General features: G+C 46.9%; 1 protein-coding gene across 1 annotated transcript in view; it reads right to left on the reverse strand.

Annotated features, from left to right (window-relative positions):
* Positions 1-3,054: 3,054 nt before the first annotated feature.
* RASSF2 (Ras association domain family member 2) overlaps positions 3,055-16,390 on the reverse strand; it is a 38,189-nt gene continuing 24,853 nt past the window's right edge. Inside the window, exons 6-11 of the mRNA XM_065398907.1 lie at positions 13,180-13,340; positions 12,695-12,796; positions 11,210-11,261; positions 10,487-10,608; positions 5,766-5,863; positions 3,055-3,206 (exon numbers count right to left, since the gene is read on the reverse strand). Of these exons, the coding sequence (XP_065254979.1) occupies positions 3,137-3,206; positions 5,766-5,863; positions 10,487-10,608; positions 11,210-11,261; positions 12,695-12,796; positions 13,180-13,340 (605 nt within the window). The 3' untranslated portion in view covers positions 3,055-3,136. The remainder of the gene's footprint in view (positions 3,207-5,765; positions 5,864-10,486; positions 10,609-11,209; positions 11,262-12,694; positions 12,797-13,179; positions 13,341-16,390) is intronic.

A 16,390-nucleotide genomic window follows, 5' to 3' on the forward strand; every position in this document is an offset into this window, starting at 1 on the left:
ACCCTCTTGAGGGCGTTACAGGAGCCAAGAGAGACAGGAGTGAACCACGTCATACATATCACACCACAGCCATGAACCCCAAGAGCAAAGGAAGTAAAGAGACAGACACCATTGTATCCGAGTCCCATTTAAAACAAAACCAAACCCGTTCTCCTTAGCAGTATCAGAAGCAATGTCATCCTCCGCAATTGACCTGCTGGAAGCTATTTCCCCAGGGCATCTAGGGACAGCTGAACACCTTAGGGCTCAACTTTCATCTGAGAAATGCTAGCAATATACTGCACATCTTAAAGGAAATAAAGGCCCCATAGAGCTCTGGTCCTAAGCCAATCAAGGAAAACAGAGACTTAGTTAATTTAGAGCATGCTTGGAAGTCCGCTAACCCCACTGCCAGTTTCTCTGTTCACTGAAAACCAGCATTAGATTAATCTTTGAGGCCATCATTTACAAGCAGGCCTTCCTGTTATGGGCTCTGCCAATGCAGATATGAAGGACTAAAGATCAAATTTGGGTTGGATTCAGAGAATAAGTGTCCCATGTCATCTCAGCTAGGCTTTGAACCAAGGGCCTGCTAGTCTGTAGGAAGCAGTTCTAGCCAAATGGAAGGATGCCACTTACAACTAACCTGGGAGCCTTACAAGCTCCATTGTGCTTTACACCCATCATACAAAAAAAAAAAAAAAAAAAAAAAAAAAAACACACAACAAAACACACACACAGTGGAGACGGTAAACACTACTTAGAGACAGTCAGCTGAATTTAAGACACCAGGAGTTGAAGGGCTACTTCCACGTTGTCCCTGTCAAACTAGCGGGAGTGTGGAGCTAATGGTGATATTGTTGTTGCTTGCAGAGATTAAAAATCCACTGACAACTAGCCACTCTCCAAGCAACAGCCCCAACCCAACTCATGTTCTGCAACTGAGGAATCACTCGGTATAACTCTAGGCAAAGACAGTAAGCTGGTGGGAGTCGGTTTCCCTTGCTTGAGGAAGGGTTTATGGATCAAGAGTCTTTAATCACAGGTGTGGACAAATCAAGGTTCTGAGGCAAATTTTCCAGAAGCTCCCAAGTCTCTGAGGCACTTTTGGGGGGAAAAAATTGTTCCCCCCTCCCCCCCCCCCCAATCTCAAAACATTCCTCTGGCAGATGCATCAGAATCTAGATAATATTTGATGTCAAGCTACATGGAACTGCCACATCTTGGCTCCCTTTATTCCTTGTGACAACCACGTGAGTATCACACAACTGGAGTATCTCATGGACACTCCCAGTCCCTGTTGACTTTGACAGCCTGTCCTTGCAAGGTGCTTAGCTCAGCAACGCACCCGTCAATTCGCCTCTTGATACCATTTTTTAGGCTGGTCACAGAGTCATCGAGTTTAAGGCCAGATGGGACCACCAAATCCTCTATATTCTGTATATCACAGGCCACCAACACCACCCATACACCATACCTACCAACCAACGGCTACTGAAGCAGGGCTCCACTGACTTCAGAGTTACTCCTGATTTACACCAGAGAGGGGAGAATCAGGCCTATCACATGTTGAGAGAACTTTGCACCTTGCAGGATCAGGCCCACAAGCCTCACTCTAGAAACTAGTCACTTAACACTCCTCTGCCCCCACCCCAGAAGCCACCCTGGTCTAACTCCACACCACGACCCACAGACTCCAAGCTCTCAAGGACAGAGCTGCCTAAACCACCAACAGGTGATGGTTAGAATTGTAACAACTTCCGGAACATCTGCCCCCACCCCGTCAGTCCTCCCAAGAGATCTCGTGCCAGCATTTATGTTGGAGGATACAGCTGTCAAGGCTCCCAACCTAGGCAGGTGCATCTCTTCCTTTCCAGCTGCTGTCTGTCTCCCACAAGCCCTCTGGGGGCTCCACTTCCTGCTCACGCTATTCTTCTGTCTCCTCCTCACTTTGGGAAGATATACACGGATTTCCAGCTCAGGCAGATATACACACGCTAGCTCTGATCAAGCTAGTGCGCTAAATAGAATGGTGCAGCTACAGTGGTACAAGCGGTGGCACGAGCTAGCAGAACCGAGGCCTTAACTAGGGTCTTGGATGGGATTGTACTCAGGTGGCTAGCATGGCCTGCTATCTCTGCTGCTACTTTTGGCACGCTAGCTCAATCAAATCTAGCACATCTACATCTCCCCGAGCTGGGAATGACACCTCTAGCTGCAGTGCAGACATACGTTTGGTGACCCCACACATGAAAGCGAGGCGCCAAGCATCAGTCAGGGAAGCAATAGGGGCAGAACGAGGCAGGAGGGGTCGAGCACCAGGGGACAACAAGATGGATCTCCCATCCGTACCATGCAGGGGGGAAAAAAGTATATCTTTTGTGGCTGCACTCTGAGAACCCTCTGAACAGGAAAAATAAAGAACAAAGAGGACTGTCCTGTATGGGAAAAAAGCTACACAACATATATCTTGCCATCAAAACACACTTCATAACGCACGACATTCTGGCACGAGCGGAGGTTGGCAGGAGTTATTGCAGCAAAGTGGCTACCAGTACTGGGATTGGTCTGGAGCATTTACACGGACTAGTATTTTCTAAGTGTGCGGGCACGGCAGAAGCTGGTTTACTAGCTTTAGTGAGCATGAGTTTTGTTCTCTTCTTTGTGTACAGACATGAAAACATATGCACAGTAACATCAGCACTCAAGCATGGATAAGCATCTCAGAATGGCAGTAGGCGAGAAGCAAAGGAGCATGATCCACTCCTCTCAATGCAACTGCTTCTTCAGTACAGACACTGCAGGTCAAGGCGCACAGGCATGCCACACCAGCCTTGGTGGGCATATCCCATGCCAGCAAGGTTAACTCTCCTCTTTGTGAGTGCTGGGCTTGCATTCTGTAAATCATTTCCTTTAAGAGGGGGAAAAAGAAAATTACTGGAAGATTTTCCTTCTGCAGAAGGAGTCCATTGACTCTCACACATCCATGTCTGCTGAGCAGGTACAGGACACACATTCAATCTCCGCCGGGTTTTGCATTCAGGTTTGGTTCCCAGGATGGAGTGCATCTTCTTCTCATTCTGTTCTTCATGTAAACAGGGATTCTTAGAGAGACCGATCGCCGATACAAGGCTGCAGCACAGCGCTGAGGAGAACTTTAGATCATTGCCGGGCTCTCGGAAATCTCTTCTAGTCTTCGTTCTATCATTAACCGGAGGACTGTGTATCTAGAGGAAGGAAGGAAGAAAGGAAGAGCCTTGTTAGAGCCGAGCCCCAAAAATCTAGGTACCTTGACAAATTGTCAACAATACTATAACTCCTCACTCATATGAACTTCACAATAGGCCCTGAAGGTCTTTGAACTTAGACTCTGACCGGGCAAGGGAGTGGAGGAGCCCATTTCCATGAGTCAAGGGCCTTCTACCTCTAACCCAGTCACAGTCTTTGTATAGTTGTGAGCAGGATGTTAAAAAAAGAACTAGATAAATTCATGGAGGATAGGTCCATCAATGGCTATTAGCTTGGATGGATAGGGATGGTGTCCCTAGCCTCTTTTTGCCAGAAGCTGGGAATGGGCGACAGGAGATAAATCACTTGATGATTACCTGTTCTGTTCATTCCCTCTGGGGCACCTGGCATTGGCCACTGTCGGAAGACAGGACACTGGGCTAGATGGACCAATGGTCTCACCCAGTATGGCCGTTCTCATGTTCTTGTAAATCTATGGGCCAACAGCCCAAGATATTCTCAATTGTCTGCTAAGCGTGAGGAGAGGCACAGGCCTCTGAGGTAGCCAGAGCCACAAACCAAAGCAATATGAAGCCATGTGTCAGCCCAAACTTCGTAGAATCATAGAATATCAGGGTTGGAAGGGACCTCAGGAGGTCATCTAGTCCAACCCCCTGCTCAAAGCAGGACCAATCCCCAGACAGATCTTTGCCCCAAATCCCCAAATGGCCCCCTCAAGAATTGAACTCACAACTATGGGCTCAGCAGACCAATGCTCAAACCAAGAGTTTGGGAACCTCAGACAAGCCTGCTTTGAGCTTCACAACAAACCTTGTCCCAAGCTCTATGTCTAACCAGACAGACCTCTCCCAAGGTCCCATCTGTTTAACCCCTGGAAACAAGGAAGGTTGAGCTTGCCAGGGACTTTTTAAACACATGAATTAGCCAGCACATTTAGCCACATTATGAAAATAGAAGAAAGAACGCTTCCTCCTACACCCACCCTGCATTCTTTATGGGGACATGTACAAATGATGCCTCTAGTTGAAATACTGCCAGAAATGGAGCATTTTCATCTCTGTTAATTTCTCTGCAGGAATAGCAGCGAACCATTCCCACTGCAAGTCATCACGGGCCAGGTTCTCAGCCAGGGAACAATTGTACCTTCACGTCTCACAGTTCACAAATTCATGCTGCCAGGGGTTTGACACTGGTTGGGTCCCCACAAGAAAACTAGCAGCACTGCTGGGATGTCAAAGGACACAAAGAATAACCTAGAATTCACCTTCCTAGACACACTTCGGGCTGGTCTACACTACTGTTTAAGTCAATGCAGCTGCGCCAATGTAGCGCCATAGTGTAGATTTGCCCCAAGACAGCAGCTAAAAAGGTAGCGTGTTCGAAGTCTGAAACCAACTGAACTGGCATGTTTGCATCCACTGAGGATAGACAGACAGACAATCACATTGTCAGCTCTCTGAAGCACACTTGGAGGCGCTGTGAAATAATTCATTATAAAGACAGAGGAAATGCTACATTGGAACAGACCATCTACTCTGGTATCCTATCTCTGCATTCCAGCCCAGCAGTGGCTGCATCTGAAGTGGGGTAAAGCAATCCCCGCTAATAGCTGAGGAGCACTGGGATAAGAAAAAGGTGCAGAATATTGTCAAAACCATTTATCAGCATCATTATTATTAAAATGGGTCCCATTGCCAGGAAGCCCCTGTTGCCACAATTCAAGAATGGGCTATATGCAATATCAGTGTCTTCTGCTTCCCCACAGAATTGCACAGAGAAGGTTGAATAATTGGGGGGGGGGGACGGGGGGGGGGGGGGACCAAGCTTTTCGAAAGCAGGTGCCTAACTTTAGGCAGCTACGCCCAGATAGGCACCTGGATGTGTGGCTCGCCTTTTCCCTCCCCAAGTACTGCCGACCAGTAACTCCCTTTAAATTGAAAGGGAGATGAAAGCAGTTCAGAACCTCTGCACATCGGGCCATTTATTTAGGTGCACAAGTATGGATTTAGGTATACGGATCCAGAGGACTAAACCCCGGGTCTGGGCTACTGATGCTTCTGCTCTACCATCCAGCAGCCACAGCACAGCCATGATCAACACACTGCAAATCCTGGGAGACTAAACACCACAGGAAGTCCACCCACGGAAGACCCGACTGGCAGCACCCCTCATGACCTCTGATTGGTCCAGGCATGCTATTTAAGCACAGCTGAAGTTTCAGGAAGTTGTCTGTCCAACTTGACACTGCCTGGCCTGTTGCTTCACAGACCGTGCTCTTGTTCCCTGCTTCGCACCCAGGCTCCATTCCTTGGCTCGTCTCCCGACTATGGCTACAATTTCCAATTAGAATCCTGATTCCGACCTTCCGCTTGACTTCTGGTGTCTGACTCTGACCCATGCTCCAACAACCAAGCCTGACAACCCACAGGCTCCTAATGTCACGATATCTTTAAGCACCTGCTTGTGACAAATCTTGGCCTCAGGCATTCGTGGAAGAAGCCCACGGGACTATTTTAACTTGAGAAGGAAGCACCTACTTGTGCATAAGTTTCTTCACTTCACGGTCTTCTTCTTCTTGGAGCTTCTGGATGAAGCTTTTAAGAACTGGCATTTCAAATTTGATGTACTGAGCAACCTGCGTTGAAAGGAAAAATAAGAGAACACAATGGACGGAGCACTACCAAACAAATTCCTGTCATCGGCAGATCTGAAAGTGCTTTAAGGGCATTTAAACCTCCTACCATCCTGCCCCCCCCCACCACCGGGGGCAGCATTCCCCCAGTACAAGGTTGATAAACTGAGGCATGGATGGTGAAGTCCCCCCCGCCCCCTGATGCAGAGAGAGCCAGCACAAGTCTATCACTTAAGCCCTCAAAAAGCAGGGCTTAAGTGGCATATAGCCGTTGTGCTGGCCCTATGCACAGGGAGTGACCGGCTTTACAATAGATCACACTTCCAGTGACATCAGTAGCAGGAGCGTTAGCTCAACTCTGAGTACCTCCAAAAGCCCCACCCGAAGAGAGCAAATCACAGGCCCCCAGTGTAACTGCTTAGGCAAAACACCGCTTGCCCTCTATTACATCCGGGCACAACAGGCCAGTGAGTCTATAGCTTCTTCTTATAAACCGCTGCTCACGGGTTTAACTGTTCTCCTTTCACAGGATGCTGCCTTGTGATGCAAGTTTCCTTCCATTCTATACAATGTAACTCAATGCAGTAGCTGTTTGCGCATTTGCAAAAAAGGCAGCAACACCAGTGTTGGGAAAACGTTGACATTTGGGAACACCTCACTGAAGGATCTTTGCAATTGGCCACAAAATATTTCAAGACTAGAATGATCCTATAGTACGATGCAAGAGGAAATCTAGACAAACAATGGCAGTTTCCTTAAACAAGATGATTCAATACGTTTACTCAACCATTACTGAAGCTAAAGGCAAAAACAGAAATTCCTGGTTTTTCTGAACCATAGGGGCCAGTATTCTGGTTTGTTACACCAGTGTAACTTCACTGAAATCAGACAAGTTACTCCAGGTTTACACTGGTGTAACAGAGCAGAATAGATCCCGGTAACTCTAAATGAAAATATCTTTTATATCCATACCACTTACTTTCTGCTAATTCAAATCACTATAAATCAGTTAGCGAAGAGACCTCCAATAATCATTTTGTCTGTACAAGCTGGTCTCAATTCTGGAGTGAACTCTAATCTCTCTCCAGTACATGTGCACAGATCCTAGTGTATGTGTGTCTACTGAGGGAGTGAAACCTGCTAAGTTCCATCAATTGATATAGAACACTGTACCCTGAACTCTGCTGACTTTCTGTCTTGTTTGCTGAAATTAAATGTGAGGACAAACAGGGAATCCAGTTGCAATAGGATTACACTCTATTATCCACCAGATGGCAGAAAATAGCTATTGGCTATGAGCATTAATTTCTCTCCTTTGAAACAATGGATTATGTCAAGGGACATGTTAGAAATAAGAGGTTGTAATGATTGTTGATCAAATGTAGAAGAGCTAAAATCTGATCACATGATCTGGCTCTTGATGCTATAAAACTAGGGTAAGTGACAGAAGTCAGTGGCATAGCTAGGCAGATCCAGGTGATTTATTAATCCAAAGAGTGCCTGTTTTTACCATCCCGAAATGTTCCCATCCTGAACAGGGATAAGAAGTTCAAGTCTCAAAAATGTTCATGAACGAAAAATTAAAAACCAAAACCAATAAAAAAGACACCCAAAAACTCTGCAATCAGGTCAAAAAGTTACATTTCAAAATGTTTCGTTTTCAACTTATATATTTTTATAATATTTTTATTATTAAGTCAATTTTTTAAACAAAAAGTCTTCTGAATTAAAAACAGCTTTTTCATTTCAAAAAATGTCAAAATAGGAAATTTCAGCAATTTCAAAACTGTTCAAAAATTTTTCCAAGTGGGAAATTTATCAAAAAAATCAACCCTTTCCCATGAACAGTTTTGAATTCCGATGAATCTGCGTTTTGGGACAAAAAACGCTTCCTCAAAACATTCCCAACCAGCCCTACAACCCAATCACTAAGGAGTTGGGTACTGTAGAGATGGGGTATTGATAAGGGAACTCAACTTGGTAAACCTTCTGCATGGACTCGGCCATCATCCACTACAGCGATGAATATAGATTAATCAGGTTTGGCTACTATTTGGGAATTGTAACTTCACCCCTTATCAAAAAAGGCCGAGAGAGAGATGAAGGCTGAATCTTCAAAATGTATCTTAAAAGGGACTTAAGGTAAAATTTTCAGAACCACCTAATTGGATTTAGTCTCCCAAGACCCACTATGACCTATGGGCCTCTTGATGCCAACTGACTGCGGACACTCAGGGTGCATCATTTTACAGGGATCCCTATGGACATGTAGTAGAGCTCACCAAAAGGTGTCATGTGATGTCTCTACCAAGAGCCAGTAGCCCACTGCTCATTATAATCCTTACAAAATGTACGCAAGAAATATATTTAAGAAGTTATGCATCTATGCTAAAAATTATGCTCGTAAGGTCACGAGGAGATAAGCATCTACTTCCTGCCTAAAAGGAACATGCTATCTCCTTGTCTGGTCCTAGGTGTACTTAGGGTTACCACCTTTGAAATGCAAAAAAATGGCACCCCACACACAAAGGCAAGCCCACTGCCTCCCCAGCCACAAGGCAACTCCACACACACCCCCGGTTCCCCAACAGCCACTTATAGTATCTAGAGAGACATCATATATAGATAAGACTGAGAATATCTCATGTCTCCTCACTCCTGTGGGAATCAAACCCTCTCTCGTGCACATGCACGGTGCGCTTGCATGTTGGTGGGCAGACAGCTGCTGTATTATCAACAGTTTTGATCTGTTATCGCGGAATGGGGGACACTGCAGCATCTTTAGCTGGACACAGACACTTAACATTAGCTATCCCAGTGTATTGTGATAATAATGCAAATTTTTATATCCATGTAAAAAATAAAATAAAAAAAAATAAAAAAGCCCTGGCAGATTAAATTATTTTCCTAGCAACTGGCAAATCCATAAAAAAAAAAAAAAAAAACAAAAAAAAAAAAACAGCCATGCCGGTCAAATACCGGCCAGATGGTAACATTACTTGTACGGCATATTGTCCACTTCACAATGAAAGATCACAGCCACCCCTGGCTGCATAGCACTGGCAAGCAATGCTTTAGACATGAGAGTATCTTGTTAATTAAGTCCAGGCTCTAGAATGCATGTTACGATTTTATTTATAGGTAACCATTTGATTCCAACACTTCCACTTGAATTCGTATGCTTTGTTACTCTGACTTGTACCGGTTTTCACTACCAACATATCTAAGTGCTGTGAGTAACACAGAGTGGTGCTCGGAGGTGAAACTGGTAAGATGGGGGTTACTACTTCTTTGGAACTCTGGGAATACTGCGAATGTTCAGCAGACCAGGGGCTGGATGCTCCAGGGAGATGCTTTCAGGGCTGGGCGGTTGGAGTGTGCCCATCGCTACCCCGTAGAGAGAGAGCGCAAGCAAGGCCTGCGGAGGCTTAGAGAGGACTGCTTGTGTTGCAGAGGCTGGTGGAGTTGGGAAGCAGGCCCAGACAAGGCTCCCTCAAGCTAAGGGCAGGTGATAGTGAGGTGTCTCTCAGCCCTGAGCAACCCGGGAAATGTCACACCCACTGAAAAAGTCCCCAAATTAAAGTTTTACCCTACAACACCCAACTACCATCATATTTGGGTCCCTTAAGCTCATCCCACAATTGAAACAGACAATAAGGTTGAACAGCAGTTACCCTTGAAGAAACCCTAGATATTCCCATAAAGAAAGATTCTCTGTTGCATTTTTAAAGCCAACTTGCAAACTATCCCCCGGCTATAAGCTATTAGCATACTTTAGTTTTAAAATTCTATAGGTCTTCTCCGTAGACTTATTAGCAATGCATTCAATGTTTGTTGAGCCAAGCAGGAAGTGATCTTTTCTCCTAATAATGCAAGAGCATTATTTCCCTGTCCTACCTCATCAGTGCCAAAATTCAAAACAGGGCCAGAACACTTGAGATCTCACAGCGCTTTTCGCAAGAGCACTTTATGTAGCATCTTGGCCAGATTCCAGTTGGTAATAACTTTCTGCTTTCCTAATCCCCCTCCCCCCCACTCTCAGTTATAGATTATGGGGTCCTCTATTTCCTCCTAAGAGTAACACCATGTTCCAATCCAGAGGCAGCAGCATGAAAATTGCAGGCACGCATGCTAGAGGGAAGAGAGATGGCGAACTTCAAGCACAGCTGAACACTGGCTCTGCATTTTCCGCTGAACAAGTTATGCACTTTTAGCATTTGCACTCATGCTACAAGTATGGCTTAATTGCAATGCTAGCCAGTTTCACCTAGTTAAGTGCCCGCAGTGGGAGGATTGCCACTCTACTCCTAACACAGCACATGCATACAATGACAATATATATGAATATTCCCACACCCACTTATTTAAATAGCATATCCCCGAAGCAGGACTGTACTTGGGAACATAAGCCTTCTCACTCAAACTAGCTGTTTTACATCTTCTCCCTGCAAGACCGCCTGTCCCACCCTCTTCTTTCAAAGAGACCTCCTGTTTTTTATATTCCTGAGCTGGCTATTATGAGACGCATTTAACCTGCCTCCAGGGTGAATCAGCAAAATAGTTCTGTATCGTCACACAGGCTCTTAAAGCTTAACAGCCTCTGGTGCTCCACTCAAAGACACTCACATCATAGGTGACTTCTTCAACTTGGTCCTTCTCCATCAGGAAGACCTTGGAGACCTGTTCACACGGCCCTTGCAGAATGCGGGCAATCAGTGGATAATCTGTAGCCTTCAATTTCTGTTTTTCTGCAACGCCCCCCCCCCAATATATAGGACAGTAATTAGAAAACAGACCATACAGTCAAAGCAGAAGATACTATTTTTAATCTTGGCAGTATCCCTTAAAGCAGTGGCTCACAATCTTTCCAGACGACTGTACCCCTTTCAGGAGTCTGATTTGTCTTGCGTATCCCCAAGTTTCACCTCACTTAAAAACAATTTGCCTACAAAAATCAGACATAAATACACAACAAAGGGTCAGAGCGCACTATTACTGAAAAATGGCTGACTTTCTCATTTTTACCATACAATTATAAAATAAATCAATTGGAATATAAATATTGTACTTACATTGCAGTGTATAGTCTATAGAGCAGTACAAACAAGTCATTGTCTGTATGAAGTTTTAGTTTGTACTGACTTTGCTAGTGCTTTTTACATAGCTTGTTCTAAAACTAGGCAAATAACTAGATGAGGTGATGTACCCCCCCCGGAAGACCTCCGTGTACCTGCAGGGGCATGTGTACCCCTGGTTAAGAACCACTGCCTTAAAGATATGCAGCAGAGGTCGCCAATTAAGCCAAGTTACTCTAAACCATTACAGCTTGAGGATTTCTTCCAGACTTACCTCCGCTGGTGTGGACAATATACAATGCAAATTCGTCAGCCGAGTTTTCAATCTGAACCCAGGAAAAAAGAAAGATGTCAAAGTATCAAAAGGCAGCTAGATTACTTTTTGAAAAAAGAAACACTTTGCACTTTCATAACACCTTGCATCCAAGGACTTGCAAGTCCTTGGATAAGAGACAATTCTCCACAATGCGCTTTTGGCTTCAGGCAAGAATTCTAGCCATTTAGCAGATGGGTTAAAAAAAATAGGGTAGAGCTGGGAACAGAGCCTAGTATTCCTTTAGCTCAGGGGTGGGCAAAATACTGCCCGCGGACTGGATCCAGCCTGTCTAACATTTCTGCCCAGCCCGCCAGGCTCTTTGGCTGCCCCCTCACAATCTCTGGGGTGCTAAATGTCCCACGGCGCAGCGGGGTGCTCAGGCAGGATGCCTGCCTGCCGTGGCCCCACGCCGCTCCCAAAAGCCACCAGCTACTGCTGGCATGTCTCTGCGCACCCTGGCGGGAGGCGGCTCTCCACACTACCCCCGCCTCAAGGGCCATCCTCACAGCTCCCATTGGCTGTGGGGGTGGTGCTTGCAGGTGCAGGCAACACACGGAGACCTGCTGCCTCCTTCCCCGCAAGGGGTGCGCAGAGATGTGCCAGCAGCAGCCGGCTGCAGCTCCCACCATGGCAGGCAAGCAACCTGCCTGAGCCCTGCTGCGCTGCCAGCGGGGAGCCACCTGTGGTAAGCACCTCCCAGCCGGAGCCTACACCTCACACCCCCTCCCACACCTCAACCCCCAACCCCAGGTCAGAACCCCCTCCTGCACCCAAACTCCATCCCAGATCCTTCACCCTCTCCTGCACCCCAATCCCCTGCCCCAGCCCGGAGCGCCCTCCTGCACCAAACTCCCTCCCAGAACCCACACCCTCTCCATTAATATAGTAAAAATGTGCGGCCCTTGACAACTTACCAGAATTCGTGGAGTGGTCGCCCTGCGAAAAATTATTGCCCACCCCTGCTTTAGCTTTATTATGGTAACACCTAGCGAATAGGGCCCCATTGTGCTAGGCGCTGTACATACATATAAGTAGCGTCTCTGCCCCAGAAAGCTTACAGTCTAAGTAGACAAAGGGTTCCAGGGGAAACAGAGACACAGACAGGGGAAGTGACTTTACTAAAGTCACTCAGCAGGTCAGTAGCTGATCCAAAAATAGAGTTCTGGTTTCCTGACTCCCCACTCCAGTGCTCTGTTCACTAGGCTGCCCTGCTCCGGACAAAACCCCTCCCAAAAGTGGGAAGCAGAATCCACCTCCCTGCTTTAGGCACAAGAAACACTGCTTGGTCCAAGCAATGGTTCACTTCTGACTTTGCTTGGTCTGAACCAAGCAGTTGCCCAGGATTCTCTGATACAAAGACCCTGTTGAACTAAAAAAGCATCTTAAATTATACGAGTTTAATGAGAAGGTTTAATGGAGAGAGTAAATTGGGATAAAACTTGCCTTAAATTTATTGAGCAGCAGTTTGAGAGCTTGAGAAGTGGTCATTGTGCTGTTTATCCTGACATTAGTGACTGAGCCATAGGCTGGTGTGAACACAGATGTCTAGGAATGGAAAAGACACAACGGATTTGGATTACAATAAGCACAATATGCATCGGTAATTTTCCTCACAAACACTTCCCCTCCCCCACCTGGGCAAAGTTTACTCCAATGCTCTCCTCAGCCCAAGGTCTAGGCACCTTTCAAGTCCCATTTAAACCCTATTTTGAAGAATTCAGGGGATCCCAGGCTTACTGCACATGGATGGGTTTTGGGGACCCAGCCAAGGTCGCCAAAAGTAGGAACACACTACAGAGCTACTCTTCAGCCACATAATCAGTGCTGACATTTGAATAGTGACACTTTCTTTTTAATCTGCTATTCAAGTTATTTTCTGGCACTTCAAAAGTGTAACTAAATGCTCTGTCTGGGCTCCGGGTCCTTACTTTGTGATTGTAGAAATGCCCGTTGATGGAAAACCGATGGCGTTTGATCCGCCGCTGTTCACTTGGAGTACGGAAATTCCCCCTGCGACGGACTCCCACGTCACTCCGAGTTCGCATCAGCTGTGGAGTTTCCTCTTGCTGGGGTTTTAAGTCTCCGACATCTGAGATTAAGAGTAAGAATGGCTTTAAAACAAGAGACTCACATGTGTAAAAGGAGATACCACTGGAGAAACATGTGTCATTACTACTTACATGGTCAGCTCTTTGGGGGAGGGACCATCTCCTTGTTCTGTGTTTGTCCAGCACCCAGCACAATAGGGTCCTGGTCCGTGACTAGGGCTACTAGGCACTGCCACAAAACAAAGACCTCAAGAGGTCATCTAGTCCATCTTGACCCTACACTGAGGCAGGACCAAATAAATCTAGATCATCCCGGACAAGCGTTTATCCGACTTGTTCCCATCACTGGAAGCTGTTAAGAATTCCACAGCCTCCTTTGCTAGCCTGTTTCAGTACTCAACTACTCTTATAGCTAGAGAGTTTTTCCAAATATCTAACCTCAGTCTCCCTTGCTGCAGATTAAGCCCATTAGTTCTTGTCCCACCATCAGTGGACATGGAGAACAATTGATCACCTTCCTCCTCCTAATAGTCCTTAACATATTTGAAGACTTAGCAGGTCCCCCCTCAGTCTTCTTCTCTCAAAACTAAATATGCCCAGTTTTTTTAACCTTTCCTCACAGGTCAGGTTTTCTAAACCTTTGATCATTTTTGTTGCTCTCGTCTGGACTCCCTCTAGTTTGTCCACATCTTTCCTGAACTGTGGCACCCAAAGCCAGACACAGTACTCCAGCTGAGGCCTCACCAATGCCAAGCAGAGTGAGATAATTACATCCCCTGTCTTAGATATGACACTCCCACTAATATACTCCAGAATGATACTAGCCTTTTTTGCAACTGCATCACGTTGTTGGCTCATCTTCAATTTGTGAACCACTATAATAACCCTGTCTCTATCATTATTTGATATTAACACTAATTGTACAAAATGACAGTTCCAGAAAACAACTGCTTATAAGAAGGTTTAAAGTGGGGTGGGGAACCTCCGCCCCACAGGCTGGATCTGGCCCCCTGCTTCATTTCATCCGGCCCGTGACAAGTGTCCACGCCATGGCCCAGAAGCTCCAAGCCTCGTTACCACTCCTGCCACAGGGCTGGAGCCGCGAGCACCAGCTCGCCCCGCTGCGGGAGGAGGGTTGCCAGGTCGTTAAAAGTCCGGTCAGCTCCACGCAGCGACCGGAAGCGACCAGCATGTCCCTGCGGCCCCTAGGCGCAGGGGTGATCAGGGAAGCTCCACGTGCTGCCCCTGTCCCCGCCCCCAGCGCCAGCACCGCAGCTCCCACTGGCCGGGACCCGTGGCCAATGGGAGCTGCGGGGGCGGGGCCTGCAGGTGCAGGCAGCGCGCACTGCGTAGAGTCCCCTTGCCCTTCAACCTAGGGGCTGGACATGGTGGCCACTTCTGGGAGCAGTGTGGAGCCAGGGCAGGCAGGGAGCCTGCCTTAGCCCCGCTGCGCCACCATCGGGGAGCCGCCTGAGGTAAGCGCTGACTGGCCGGAGCCCGCACCTTGAGCCCCCTGCCCCAGGTCGGAACCCCCTCCCTCACCCTAACTCCCTCACAGACCCCACATCTCCTCCCATACCCCAACCCCCTGCCCCAGCCCTGAGCCCGCTCCCGCACTCCAAACCCCCTGGCCCTGACCCAGAGCTCCCTCCTTCACCCCAAACCCCTCATCCCCAGCCCCACCCCAGACCCCACACCGGAGCTCTCACCCCCTCCCGCACCCCAATCCCCTGCCTGGAGCCTAGGGGAAGCCCCGAGCCTCCGCAGCCCCCACCTCCCTCATGGGGCTATGTGTGGTCCACGACTGATTTTTTTCTGTGGGTCAGTGGCCCCTGATAGAAAAAAGATCCCCCACTCCTGGTTTAAAGTGATGCAAAGTTGTGCATTTTTTAGCCTGAAACCAATTAGAGCTAGTGCAATATAATCTTAGATCAGGCTGGTTTATATATTGACCCTAGGGTGACCAGATGTCCCGATTTTATAGGGACAGTCCTGACTTTTGGGTCTTTTTCTTATATAGGCTCCTATTACCCCACACCCGCTGTCCCGATTTTTCACACTTGCTGTCTGGTCACCCTAATTAATCCACATCATCTTTTTCATCTATCAATGGAGGCTATTAATTCACAATTGCAGTGTAAATCCATGCAACTACTTGGCTACAACCTCTTCTTTTATGAGGTTAAGCATCTTACTCTTCTTGTCATATTTTAACATTTTTTAAAAATGAGAACAGGAGACGCAAGCCAATACTTAACATCTCTGAATAAAAACTGGCCCATATCCAGATTATAATGAAATAGCAGTTCATCCATTTTTAATGAACCACTTGAGCTAGGACTTAATTTTTTTTTTTTTTTTTAATTCAAAGCACGTCCGTGCCAACAGAATCTCTTGCACGTTCCATTCCCCCCACAGACAGGCAACAGTGAGCCAACATTCACGAGGAGTCCTAGCTGTACATTATGTAGCAGTTTTATGGGCATATATGACAACCCCAATAAAGGTTTTTGCAATGCCATGCTATTAATAGAAGACACCTCTCAAGGTACCTCAGACAAGTAATAATAACCAAACACTGAGATGGGCGATTGCTCCGTTCCAAGTGCCTCGCACATACCAGGTAGTTGGTCCTCGACGCAGCTGCCAGGGAGGGACTTATCAGGCACTTTGACACTAGGGAAGCTAAGGGAGACAGGGTCAGAGCCCTTCTTTCAGAGATTCTGAGCACCTACCATCTGAAGTGCTAATGGGAGCTACATGTGCTCAGCGCCTCAGACAAGCGACTTGGCCACAGAGTGAGCGAGTAGCTGAGTCAGGATCGTGTGGCTCCCAACGCCCAAATGCCAGACACCATTTCTGTAACAGCAGAAAAGCGTCCAGGAGTCTTAAGGGGCAGGGTGGGAAAACAAAATTTAACCGAGAAAAGGCACATCCGTAAGAAGCCATGCTATAAACCACATAGGGTTGCAACTGCCCTTTCAGGCCCAACCCAGATTACAATTCCATCTCTCTACCCCACCAGCCAGTCCCCGAGAAAGAACATAATGGAACGAAGCTACACTAACAAGGGAGCCGTTGCAGAAAGGAT

Source organism: Emys orbicularis, chromosome 2 (genome assembly GCF_028017835.1).
Source record: "Emys orbicularis isolate rEmyOrb1 chromosome 2, rEmyOrb1.hap1, whole genome shotgun sequence".
Lineage (NCBI taxonomy): Eukaryota > Metazoa > Chordata > Testudines > Emydidae > Emys > Emys orbicularis.